Here is a 13,228-nt window from a genome sequence, read left to right on the forward strand (position 1 = left end):
ATTCGGGCATTACCTTTTTGCTATTTGGGCATTATATTTACCTAACCAAGCCTAAATAGGCTAGGGTTGGTCTAAGCCAGCCCGCTCTACTAAAATACAGTGTTAAGTTATGGCAGTTAGGAATAGTGTATAATAGTTAAGTAGTATTATTATAATAGTAGTTAAATTATATAATAAAATAAAGCTTTTACGAGCTGCTTAGTTATGTAGCTGGGATAACTTTTTTAATAGCTTAGCTGCTGTTATTTAGGCTGCTGCTGCTGCTGCTGCGGCTACTGCTGCAGCTGCTTCCCTATCCCCGGCAAGATCCTTCTCCCTTAGTGTTTTCTCCTCCCTTAGATTTCTTCATAGACAATTATAAAAATTATGAGGCGCATTAACTACCAGCTTTAACCTTTATTATTATATAGGTGTATTAAATACTTATATTTAGCCTCTGGCTGCCTTGTTAGATTAAGGTTAATAGGGAAGGCAGGGATTATGTTAAAGCTGCTGCTGTGCTTAGCTATATATTAGAATTAGGCCCTAATATTAGCTATAGGGTAAGATTAATAGGAGTTTTGCGGTTTTAAGGAAGTTTTAGCCTTTTATATAGGTTTTTAATAATATTAGGGTTTTTAATTTTAAGGAGTAGCTTATTTAGATTTTATAACGCTAGGTTAGTAATTTTTATATAGAAAATAATAAGGAGAATTACTAAAGGCTTATTTAACTATTATCTTAGGTAGATAATTTCTTTTATTAATAGGATATTAGTTAAAATAACCTTTTTTATAAGATAATAAGCGTATAAAAGGGTATATTATTACGTAAAGTAGTAGGAAGCTATATATAGTAAGAGTTTTCTATTGCCTTTAACTATGGCTTTTACTTAGTAATATTACTATATAAGGAGGTTAATGGCAGCGTAGCTAACTTATATTAAGATTAATCTTAACTATTTTTTATTAATAAAATCCTACTGTAACTTAATTTTTTAATTTACAGCTATTTAAAAATAGTCTTACTTTTTTTTAGCTATTATTTAAATAAGAGCTTTATGGAGATAAAATAGATTACTTATGCTAGTTAAGAGATAGTTTTTAATATTTTTATAAATAGTTTTAGTTAAATTATTTATTCTTTAACTAAAATTTTAATATTATTTAATATAGTATTATAAAAACTGGTTAATTAAGGGAAAATACTTATTTAAAAAATAGTTAATAATACTACTTTAGTTATTACTAAAGACTGCCCTTAGTATATCCTAGGCCTATTTAAAATTACCCTTTTTTTTAGTATAGATAACTTTACTTTAGGCCTACTTAAAGCTAGCCTTATTATACTTAAAAAAAGGCTTTATAAAGCTAGAAAATAAGGTTACTAGCGCTATAGCCTTAGGGGTAAGTTTATTAATAGTAGGGTTAAGGGAGCTAGTAGTAAGGCTATTAATAGTAAGACTTTTTATAGTAAGGCTATTAGTGGTAAGGCTATTAGCGGCGAGGTTACTTATAGTAGTAGGATTATTAGCAGCAAGGCTGCTTATAATAGTAAGGTTATTAGTAATAAACTTATTAGTACTTTTTTTTTACTTTAAAGTTATTTTAGCCTTAATATTTATATTAATATAATATAGGTAAAATTACTGCTGTGTATTTAGAAAAATGCGTTTTAGGGCCTTTTTTAGCATTAATTTCTTATTTATAATAATAATATTAAGTAAAGGAATCTTAAGCTGCTGTTAAAATATATTTAGCTAGTTATAAAGTTAGTTATAACTTTTAATTTTCTTAGTATTAACTAAGCTAAAAGTAAAGTTTATTATAGAATTTTAATTTATAATACTAGTTATTTAAAATAAGTATATTTTAAATTTATTAATTTTATAAGTATTATTTAGACTAAGAACTTTTAGAAATTTCTTTTATATAACCTTATACTAAGGGTAGGTTTAGAAGATTATTTTTACTTTATAATTTTTATTATAGTAGATAATATAATAAAGCTTTTATTATTAAAGAAGATTTATTTACTATTATATAAGCGTAAGTTCCTTAAGTTATAACTATTAAATAACTTAATAATTATTATAAATATTTTTTAGAAGGAAATATAAAGGCCTTTAACTTTACGTATATATAATCTTTTTTATTTTACGGGCGCTAAGTGCCTTATATTATAAAAGTAATTTTTTAAATTTAAACTATTTCTTTATATAATAATAATATATTATATAAGCTAATAAGTTAAGGGAGGTATTATAATTATATTAGCCCTTAGAGATTTAGAATATTTACTTTTAGTTAGATTTCTTTATAATTAAGACTATTAACTTAAATAAGTAATTAATTTTTTTTATTTTTACTTTTTAAAAGCTTTTACTAACTAAAGGTTATATTAGACTATGGTTATAGAGAAGAAGATAATATATTATAATTCTTTTACTATTAATTTTATAATAGTTAGTAGGCGACTTTTTAATTAATATTATGCTATAGTTATAATAGTAGCTTTAAAGAAAGTTAAATAAGTCCTAGAAGGAGTTAAACTCTCTTCTTAGTAGTAGAGGAGAGATTAGTTTTATAATCTCTTTATTAAAGGCGTTAGTGGCTTTATTATAGTTATTTAATGCGCTAGCGGCTTTTATTTTATTAGTAGTAGGAAGGAGATTATTAGTAATATTTTTTAAGGGAGGAAATTTATTACCTAAAGGGCTAGGGTAATAAATTTTATTAAGGAAGGCATTAGGGTAAAGATTTTTCTTATTTATTATTACTTAATTTATTATAGCTGGCCTTAGTGTTTTTACTACTATAAGTTTTAAGTTATAATTTTGAAGTTCTTATAGCTACACACTGTATTTTAGTGGGCTAGGCTGGCTTAGAAGTAACCTTCCCGGATCCGGTTAGGTAAGGTGGAGACTAATGCCCGAATAGCAAAAAGGTAATGCCCGAATAGTAATACTTATTATTATATACAGAGTATAGGGTCGCTTTCGCTCACATCATGTAAGACAAACGTCCGTAGTTGGAAGCTTACATCGGGATAAAATGCCACTACAGCCCGAATATAGATTGGGGGCCCTTTTCATGTGCCGAGAAATCAAGCAGGGCGCATCCCTGCTTCTCGCAACTGGAGACGCCCATCATGCAAATGGTACGAGTAACTGGGTCTGTGACACCCAACAACATGTAGGGAGCAGTTTTTCTCCCAAGGCACCGGTAATGGGGCATTTTGGGGGGGACGATGGTAAAACTCGGAGGGCAGAGCAGAATAGGTACTGGGATTCTTTACCCACCGTCGGATGTATAAAAAGTGATCCTCGCGGGGGCCACTTGTGTTAGTTACCGTACGAGATACGCAGATGGAATAATACCCGATTCAATGTACATGTAGATTACGCATGAAATTTGATAATTACTTCGTACAGAGACGGCAACAAGGAGATCCAACAGCATCACTTAGTCCCGCATCTACCGCCGATAGTCTTGTTTTCTCATCATCTCCCTTTGTTTCCCCCCTTCAAGTATGCCGAGGGCGGCACCGACACACGGGGCGGACATGCATGTGTGGCCACGACTCAAAACGCCCTTGTCCGTTGCTCATTGGGCCAAAGGCCACAAAGCTCGTTTGTCACTGAATAACACATACTGTCCTGTCCTCGCCCCCAAGAAAGTGGCGTCTTGCAACCCGCCATCTACCATCTGCCCCAACCCGGAAACGCACACGCGCCGCCCTCCCCAAGCACAAATCCCGGGCTTGTTCGGCAAGGGTTATGCGGGCTTTGGGGGGGAGAGACGGGACACACGGCTTGTTTTCTCTTCGGCTTTGGTGCCAGACTAAAAAAAAAAAAAAAAAAAAAAAAAAGCAAACCAAGAGACAGGACGAAGCTTCTTCTTTATGCTGGCGCATGGCATGGGTAGGCGGGACAAGGAAAAGACAACATCAAACTAGCCCCCACTGGTCCCAGACGTCTGGGTCTTGATCCGACGCTGCCAAAAGGCTCTCTCGGCCTTATCCGCCACCCGCCTACTCGTACATAAGATGGGGGTGGGAATGACAGGGTGGTCTCTTTGGCGAGGGAGCGAGGTTGGGTCGTATACATACAAGGTGGTGTGTGTGTGTGTCCAAAGAAGCTGCTTTTGTGAGTGTTGCCGTAGAACCTGTGCTCTGTTCACCATCCAGTCCGAGTTGAAAAAGTTGTAGCCATTGCAATTGTCCTCTCTCTGCATGAATCGTCTCTGGCTTGAGCGTTGCGTTGGTCCCGCCACTTCATGTTGTCGAGTCTTCTTCTGTCCAGCTTCCCGGGACTTGGAAAAGGCAAATGGTCTGACCAGATCACATGAAACCCAGTGACCCCCTTGCTGTCGAGCTCTGCTACCCTCTTCACCCTCTCTCTGGCTTTTCCCGCCTTTTACAATCAGGCGGTCGGCTCTTTTCTCTTTGTTTGTTCTTGGGGGCAACGACATCCGAAGCCTCAATTCTGGCGCTTGCGTTTCCAGTCCAAACTAGATCCTACTAGCTGTCCTCTCCAGCTAGAGGCACAGCTTCAGGCCGATCTAGTTCAAGCCAAGATTTCAAAGAAAACCGCCCCGGGAAGAAGGACAGCGAGTCCCCAAAGAGGAAAAGAAGAAAAGGCAAATTCGACCAGGCTCCGACCCCCCTGTCAGTTTTTTTTGTTTGTTTTTTTTTTTTTTTGGTTTCTGGACACTGTTTATACTATACTAGCACAGAGCAAAGCTTGTCTTCTCATTCGAGCTCTGCGGCTACGCACCATCTCGGATCTGGCTGGCTTGAGATCTCTCCCATTCGTTACCACCTGCTTGGGTCCGAGTTGCTGGTGTGGATGTCCTGCGTCGAGTTGCTTGTTCTTTTCAGATTTATGCTTTCAACTAGTTTCGCCGCTGCTCGAATCTCTTCAGCTCTCTGCTGTTGCTACTGGTATTAGTGTTCTCGGTGACTATCTAGTATTTACGGCGTCTTCGTTTCATCTCATTACGAATTGTTTCCGGGGGCCGACTTCTACCTATACGATTAATACCTTTTGCTTCCCATCCATGAGTTTGAACCTCTAGCCATTTGCCTCCATACTCCTCACCGACATTCCTACTTCTTTATCTCACTTTCAGGGTTACCTACATACCTGATTCACAATGGAAGACGAGTCACAGCCACCGCCCGTAAAGGACGATGGCCAAGCTATCTCGGCGCTGGAAGGCTACCAGTTCACTTTTGGCGTTTCTGCCCCTAGCTCATCAGACGATAGCTTCATTGAACCAGATGCACGTTCTTTCCCATGATTTCTCACTCATTCCCTATTTTCATTTTAACCTTCGAGATGATAATAATTAACACTAACCTTGTTAGCCTCAGGCCGAGAGCATGTACACGTAAGTTGACGCCCTCGATCCGTTTCCCAAATCCTCATCTCAGCCTCGTGCTGAGGCAGCCCCCAGGCATCATCATCAAGCTAATCACAATTCTCAGGTTGGATTCGTCCTCATTATCCGATAGTGTCATGGATTTCCCACGGCAGTTTGGCCGGACCTATCATGCGTATAAAGAAGGATGTAAGATGAAACTCACCTTGAACCACGATGACGCCACTTGGCCGAGAAACCTAACTTGAATACTTGCAGCATACGCTTTCCCAAATGACGAAGTAGAACAAGAGCGGCTAGCCTTGCAGGATTGTGCCTTCACCAAGGCGATGTGCGACAAGCTCTACTTTGCGCCGCTGGATGATCATCCTCCCAGGCGAATCCTCGACATTGCTACTGGCACGGGGGACTGGGCCGTGTCAATGGGCGATCGCTTCCCAAATGCCATCGTTACAGCTACGGACTTGTCACCAATCCAACCCGAGGTCGTCCCGACGAATGTGGAATTTTATGTGGAAGATTCGTGAGTATCTCTTCCCGTCTTCCCCTTCCATCACGCTTCTGTTTCAATATCAGCAGTTTGTGATTGAATAGCGATACTGCTCGTCAAATACTAACTATTGGTGCTTGATGCGATCTTGATAGCTCCGAACCTTGGAATTACAGCGATGAATATGATTACATCCACACCAAAACAACAGGCGGCTGCTGGGAATCCTACGAGACACAGATTGCGCAACAGGCCTTTGAAACACTTTCCCCAGGAGGCTGGTTCGAATCCCAAGAGTGCGACTCGGTACCTTGCTGCGACGATGATACGCTCAAGCCGGACAGTGCATTGGCGTCATGGTTCCAGGAGTTCCTCCACGCCGGAGAGGAGGCTAAACGGCCTCACACGGAAGGTTGCAAGCTTAAAAGCATATATGAGCGCGTTGGGTTTGTCGATGTTCACGAGCGGAGATTCAAGGTTCCTCTAAATGGCTGGCCCAAGGACCAGGGTCTGAAGGAGATTGGGAGGCTGATGGAGCTGAATATGCAGATGGGGCTGAGTGCGTTTTCGCTGGGCCTTTTCAACCGCATCTATGGACGGACACCTGAGGAGATTGAGGTATCTCTGGTTGAAGTCCGGCGAGACGTGTCGGATCCATCGATTCACGCATACTTGCCTATTTTTGTGGTTTGGGGGAGAAAGCCATTTCCAGGAGAACGGTGACGATACAAGAAGAATGTTCCATGGCTAACATTCCCCTTTCTTCTCCCTCCTTTTTCTTCCCTCTTTTCTTTTGTTTTCTATTCTACCAAGATAGCATGTTATAAGGCACTATTAGCAAGATAGCTCGGCGTTGGGAATAGAACCAAACTACAAGATGAGTTTGGTGGGGATATATGCTTCGAGATTTGCCTTTGTTACCTACAATCATATGCCTGCTGTGTCACGGGGGGAAATTACGTCGAAATTGAATTATATGCTGGATGGAAAAGTAACTCGGCTAGAGCAAAGGCCTAGGTTGTTCCAGGTCTTGGAATTTCCATTACTTCAAAAAAAAAAATTGGCAAATCAATTGATTCTACATGTCACCTAGACACAAGACCAGAGCTTCCCACATTCTCAGAGATGATATCAGTGCTTAACAAGCCACTCCAGCGCCTTAGCCTTGGCTTCCGGAAGAACTTCCACCAACCGTTGGTGAGACAGAAACTCGTGATCAGCGTACTCGAACCCAGGCGTAACAGTCTCCGAGATGAGCAGGCCACCGCTGCCAGACTGGCCATCCTCGTCAGGGAGGAGGAAGCTCGCCTTGAACACGCCACCCTCCACAACCCACTGCAGTTTCTCACCGCGTTCAATGTTGGGCCCTACAACAAAGGATTCCACGCGGCCATCCGGGTGGATAAGAACGTAGCGGCCACGGCCTCGATGGAGAGTATGAATGATGCGGCTTCGGTTCCGGTGGAACGAGCCTTGAGGCCGGTTGGGGGTCAAATAGTAGAAGATTGTCGTCGAAAGGCGGCGGAGCGCGTAGTCGAAGTCCTCGGGGAGGCCATTGACGAGGTCGATGGTATGCTGGGAGAGAGGCGTGGCCGGGTACGGGGAGGGGATCTTTGTGTTGCAGACGTCTGTGACTGCGAAGTAGCCTCCTTCGACGTGCTCGATGAGGGAGAGGGAGCTGATGGTTGACTTGACGGCGGCGGATTCGGAAGATGAAGATGGGGTGAAGGTTGGGACGATTGAGGCGAGGGTTTTGGAGTCCTCGTCGTGTTGTTGTGAGGCACTCATGGTGAAGATTTGTTTGGTTGTAAAGTCGCCGGTAGTTTTGGAGCGGGGGATGAGGGTTTAGTTTGGAACTGGCAAGGCTTGTGGGCTCCAGTGTGTGTATATAAAGGATTTGAGTTGATGGTGAGTTGGAGGATAAGAGAGGCTTAAGAGTACGGATTACATGTGATTTCTAAGACATTGATGTTGGTGCCTTACTACCCCGTTGATGCTATCAAACGTTTTACGCTTTGTGATTGCATCATCTCTTACATGCCTTAGTACCTAACAGGTCATTCCCGGACACGGCCCAATCCCACATAAGCCCTTGTCGCGTCGCCGCTTAGCTGGTGATTTGTGAGCGGTAGCGAGATGAACAAGAGGATGAAACGCAAGCAAGCGGATTGCCCAGAAAGGAAAAAGATGGAAAGATAAACAGGAGCCGCAAAGTGATAAACAAGTGTCTACATGAGGAGAATGCGACCACAGTTCTGGATATATGAGTTTAGTGTAGTGTAATGGGTATGCGGATTGTCCGTTTCTGTACCGTAGAACCTCGCAAAACTCGTTTGTAAACCCCCTGAACAAAGAATAAAACCAAGCATGTGAATTCTGATGATCGATGGGGAGTACGGCGAGAGCATCGGAGAATTGCCACGGCGAGGATGGCTGATCTGCGGGCCGTGTGGTCAGTTATACGCTGGCTGCACTAACACGCCATCAACAGGTGCCTGTTATCGGAACTGACGTAGCTGTAGCCGCTCTACGCAAGACATCCCGCTATCAATCGAAACCCGACTTGTTCCTCTTCATCTCGTCTCTGTACGATTAACCCAACAAACCCCCGGCGACGCCGCTTTTCCGCAAAGAGGCACCGGCTGGGGGGAAAAGCAGCAGCAGCGAGAGCACGCGAGGGGAATTGACAAGACGGAACAGAAAAAGGACCAAAAACCCCGCGACATGATCCCCCGCCATTTGCTCCGGGGAAGCGGCCTCGTGCGGTCATCGGCTCCGGCCCCTCGCAGAGTCGTCGCGGTGCTGCGGCCAATTGCTCGACGGGATGCCATCTGTTGGTGTGATAGCTCCGGTTACGTGTCGAGTCGATCGATTCACGACGATGCTCACGGCCGCCTGCGCAACGCAAAGCCGCTCGTGTCCAAAGCTCTCGCCGGCAAATTCACCAGCGCCGGCACCGGCCGCCACTCGCGCGCCCTGGTCGTCGTCTCGGTCGTGGCCGCCGTGGCGTTTTACCTGTACAACTCGCAGACGGTGCCGGTGACGGGACGCAGGCGCTTCAACTTCCTGTCGGACGCGCTGGTGGCGCAGGCGTACTCGAGGGCCGCCGATGCGATTGTGCGGCAGGTGGAGGAGCAGGGCGGGCATTTCTTGTCCGACTGGGACCCGCGGACGATGCTGGTGCAGAGAGTCATGAGGCGGCTGATTCCCGTCAGCGGCATGGACGACTTGAAGTGGGAGGTTCGGGTGATAGCAGACAGCCGTGAGGGTTTCCTTCCACGTCCATATCCTGGTGCGCTACGATGCCAACGCTTACACTCTCCGCAGGGACTGCGAATGCCTTTGTCATCCCCGGCGGTAAAGTCTTTGTCCACAGCGGCATCCTCAACGTGTGCCGCAGCGAGGATGCTCTCGCCGCGGTGCTGGGCCACGAAATCGCACACAACACGGCCTCCCACGCCGCAGAGCGCCTCTCCGCTGCCTGGGTCGGCAACCTCACGGCCGGCAGCCTCTTCTTCCTCGCAGGGGCTCTGCCGGGCCTTGCGCTGTTTGGCCTGTGGAACGTCATTGGGGGCTACTATCTGCAGGACCTGCTGTTCTACCTCCCCATGGGCCGCAAGCAGGAGAGCGAGGCGGACTACATTGGGCTGATGATGATGGCCGAGGCTTGCTACGATCCGCGCCAGGCAGTTGGGTTCTGGCAGAGGATGGAGACGATTCAGCGGCTGGGCGGGCACGAGGTTCCCGAGATGCTTAGCACGCATCCATCGGTGAGTTATTGCACGTGTGAATTGCTTTTCTTCAAGTTGCAGTGAGCGGCTGAGCTAATATGACGTCTGTCTGAACAGAACGAGCACAGGATCGCCAAGATTGAGGAGTGGCTGCCGGAAGCGATGAAGAAGAGGATGAACAGCGACTGTAGAGCGACATCTGCGTTTGCGGACCGGTTCAGAGAAGCATTGCGGAAGAGACGGCCGGTGGTGATTGAGCTCTAGTGCCACGTAGAACGTATGTACAAGTAGACTTTGGTGTAATACATGGACCCGGATCAATCCATGTATCACTAATACGATTATTCTTGAGTTTTCCATGTGTATTGTCCGTATTATAAAGCGTCATCACCACCGAGACGGACTCACGAGAACCTTTTGCAATCCGCGTCTGCTGATTCGTCAGACCACCGCCAAAACAACCCCCCCCATGAACCCCCTGTAATTCCCCCGGACTGCGCACTGAACCAAGCTGGCATAGCGGACCCTCTTTGCCTCTCAGCATGGAGACCGTGCCGAGGTAACTTTTTGCCGTGATTGTCCCTTTTTCTACGAGCTCGAGTCTTGACATGATTCCTTCTTCCGTCATTCCACCCTCTCACCTGCTCCCATCTCTGCCCGTTTTACGCATTTTCGAGCCATAAGATCATTGCATTCGCAAGCGTAAATTCTTCTGCGCCCCCAAAGAAATAAAACCAGCAAGCAAAGCAAATACAGACCTTATCAAAAAGACAACCAAAATGGCCGACAAGTCCTTCACCACCGCCGAGGTCGGCTCGCACAACAACGACGACAAGGGCTACTGGCTCATTGTCGAGAACAACGTCTACGACGTCACCAGTGCGCTTCTTCCCCCCCCCCCCCTTTTCTTCTTTCGAACGATGGACTTGTTCGAATAATCGAGCAAGGCGCTTGAAGCTAGAAGTAAAAAAAAGCCTAAAGAAACTAATGCGGAATCCCCCTTTCTAGAGTTCCTCGACGAGCACCCCGGCGGCGCAAAGATCCTCAAGCGTTTCGCCGGCAAGAACGCGACCAAGGCGTTCTGGAAGTACCACAACGAGAGCGTGCTGGAAAAGTACGGCGGCAAATACAAGATTGGCAGTGTCCAGGAGGCTGCGAAGCTGTAAAAAAAAACAAGGGAAATATAGTGTCGATTTTCTTATGATTTTATTGTGTCAAGGTGGAGAGGAACTTGCTTTTTCTAGGCGTTTTTTTTTTATGAAATGGGTAGACAGTTTGGATACACACAGCCTTTGGTGTCTGTCTGAATGCCGAAACCTGGGGTTTTTCATCCCGATTTACTCTTCTTTTTCCTTTCCTTCTTCTCAATTATCGTGTACTTTCCAAAGCTTGGGAGTGTCCGCTGCTAAAGTCAAGACACCGGCCTGAGAAGGACTCCTCAACGGACTTGACGGTGAAGCGGCACATGCGGCATCATGCCCGCCGCTGCGTGATTCCCGAGCCGGTGCCGGATCCTGACGGCCGGGAGAGAAAATCACGTGTAAGAGAACGGAAACACAACAAGGTGCTCACAAAAACAGCAAAACGTGGCCGCCATTTGCTACCAACAAGTTTCGTGACTAATGGGTGGATGGGATAATGCCAATTGGGTGCTAAAAAGGCGACGCTGACCGTTTCTCGCCTTATACCGCTTTGGGCCATCGTGCTGGTGTGCAGCTTTTGCGAGCAAAAACCGCGAGAGAAAGACTTTGCGATCCCCAACTTATGACCTAAAGCACACATGTGGAGAATCATGACCATTGTTTTTACCAATCGTTCAAGCTACATGTATAATATAAATGCCATTGATGCTTCTCTATTGTTTCCGTTCCGTCTTCTAGCTTTGCCTTTTCCATTATAATTGCTAGTTATACGCCTACATCGGCGGGGCAATTGGCATCTCGCTCATTTCAACTCTCATACAGTTCCTCACTTACACGCCTCCCCAATCGTCACCATGTCTGACCTTTTCGACATTGGCGCCCAATCCGTCCGTCTCCAGCAGCGAGAGTTGCTCCAGTCATCCCTCCCCGAGAGCCAGACACTCCCGCCTCTCGCACTCATTCACGCTGCCTCAGCCAGCCTCCCCAATCCCTCCGACCCAGGTTTCCTTTCCGGCCAGCCTGCTGCCGACGTCGCCCGACATATCACGCAACATATTGTACCTGCGCTATGCGGCCAGTCACAGTCGAGCCGATATTTCGGCTTCGTCACTGGCGGTGTCCTTCCGCTGGCCGAATGGGCTGACAATGTCGTCTCCCATATGGACCAAAACGTGCAGGTCCATCTCCCGGAGCAGTCCGTGTCCACATCCGTCGAGAACGCCGCTCTGCAGATGTTGATAGGCCTGTTGCGCCTGGAATCAGAATGGAAGGGCCGCACATTCACCACGGGAGCCACTGGTAGCAACGTCCTCGGGCTGGCGTGCGGGCGTGAAGCTGTTCTTCAGAAGATGGGCGCGTCGGTGGGCGAGCTCGGCCTGTTGGGCGCTTGTGTCAAGGCAGGAGTCTCTGAAATTCAGATCCTCACCAGCGGAGGCCATAGCTCGCTCTCCAAGGCAGCGAGCGTGGTTGGCCTGGGGAGGGCATCCGTAAAGGAGCTTCCTCGAAGTGCGGCCCAGCCATGGAAACTAGACCTCGACGCCGTAGAGAGAGAATTGAGTCGCCCCGGGACAGCAAGCATCATTGCCGTTAGCATGGGAGAGGTGAACACCGGAGGCTATGCGCTCGATAATATTGACGAGTGGAAGAGGTTGAGGCAACTAGCCGATCGTCATGATGCTTGGATCCATGCCGATGGAGGTATGTTTGAACCACATATGCTGGGAACCCGATTGCCAAGGGGTTTCAGTACTAATAGTTGCCATTACAGCGTTCGGCATTTTCTGTAGTGTTTTGGATGACCGAGATGAATACCGGCTGCTTCGCAATCGCGTCAAAGGCATCGACCTGGCCGACAGCATCACAATCGACGGCCACAAGATGCTCAACGTTGTATGTGAAACGTCTTTGCTTCTCCAATCCCAATCCGCTGACATCTTCAGCCGTACGACTGCGGCATGTTCTTCACCCGCACCTCATTCATCCTAGAATCCGTATTCGTCAACCCAAACGCCGCATATCTCGCCTCGGGCCCAGCTGCCAACATCTCGTCTCCTCTCAACGTAGGCCTCGAAAACTCGAGACGTTTCCGCGCACTGCCCGCCTACGCCGTGCTCCTCAGCGAAGGACGTCCCGGCTTCGCTCACCTGTTTCACAACATGACCCAGCTATCCCGCAAGCTGGCCGTCTTCCTGCGAGAGTCGCCGTATTATGAGTTGCTGCCCAACGAAAGCGGCGACATTGAAGAGATTTTCATAATTATTCTGTTCAGGGCAAAGGACAAGAAGCTAAACGACGAATTGGTGGCGAAGATTAACGCGACGAGGCAGCTGTACGTAAGCGGGACCAGCTGGAAAGGCGAAAAGGCTGTGAGAGTCGCAGTGTCGAACTGGAAGGTCCATGTCGAGCGGGATTTCAAAGTGGTGACAAGGATTCTGAATGATGTTGCCGAGGGAAGAGAGTTTGATATCGAGAAATGTGTATCGTAAAAAAGAGAAAGAAAAA

At 46.3% G+C, this 13,228-nt stretch overlaps 5 protein-coding genes across 5 annotated transcripts; 4 read left to right on the forward strand and 1 right to left on the reverse strand.

Moving 5' to 3' along the window:
* Positions 1–5,135: 5,135 nt before the first annotated feature.
* Triagg1_1817 (uncharacterized protein) lies at positions 5,136–6,576 on the forward strand (the record flags this gene model as incomplete). Its single annotated transcript, XM_062895929.1, has 5 exons — positions 5,136–5,219; positions 5,350–5,372; positions 5,470–5,552; positions 5,622–5,886; positions 6,009–6,576. The coding sequence occupies 5 exons, from the start codon at positions 5,136–5,138 to the stop codon at positions 6,574–6,576; spliced, it is 1,023 nt and encodes a 340-aa protein (XP_062759356.1).
* A 408-nt stretch (positions 6,577–6,984) lies between these two features.
* Positions 6,985–7,641, reverse strand: Triagg1_1818 (uncharacterized protein; the record flags this gene model as incomplete). Its single annotated transcript, XM_062895930.1, has 1 exon — positions 6,985–7,641. The coding sequence occupies one exon, from the start codon at positions 7,639–7,641 to the stop codon at positions 6,985–6,987; it is 657 nt and encodes a 218-aa protein (XP_062759357.1).
* A 641-nt stretch (positions 7,642–8,282) lies between these two features.
* On the forward strand, positions 8,283–9,848 carry Triagg1_1819 (uncharacterized protein; the record flags this gene model as incomplete). Its single annotated transcript, XM_062895931.1, has 4 exons — positions 8,283–8,305; positions 8,376–9,115; positions 9,181–9,623; positions 9,702–9,848. 4 exons carry the CDS (start codon positions 8,283–8,285, stop codon positions 9,846–9,848), a joined length of 1,353 nt encoding a protein of 450 aa, XP_062759358.1.
* A 515-nt stretch (positions 9,849–10,363) lies between these two features.
* On the forward strand, positions 10,364–10,750 carry Triagg1_1820 (uncharacterized protein; the record flags this gene model as incomplete). Its single annotated transcript, XM_062895933.1, has 2 exons — positions 10,364–10,463; positions 10,593–10,750. 2 exons carry the CDS (start codon positions 10,364–10,366, stop codon positions 10,748–10,750), a joined length of 258 nt encoding a protein of 85 aa, XP_062759359.1.
* Positions 10,751–11,580: 830 nt separating this feature from the next.
* On the forward strand, positions 11,581–13,212 carry Triagg1_1821 (uncharacterized protein; the record flags this gene model as incomplete). Its single annotated transcript, XM_062895934.1, has 3 exons — positions 11,581–12,424; positions 12,495–12,616; positions 12,667–13,212. 3 exons carry the CDS (start codon positions 11,581–11,583, stop codon positions 13,210–13,212), a joined length of 1,512 nt encoding a protein of 503 aa, XP_062759360.1.
* Between the last annotated feature and the right edge of the window lie 16 nt (positions 13,213–13,228).

Source organism: Trichoderma aggressivum (genome assembly GCF_033847375.1).
Source record: "Trichoderma aggressivum f. europaeum strain CBS 100526 chromosome Unknown scaffold_004, whole genome shotgun sequence".
NCBI lineage: Eukaryota > Fungi > Ascomycota > Sordariomycetes > Hypocreales > Hypocreaceae > Trichoderma > Trichoderma aggressivum.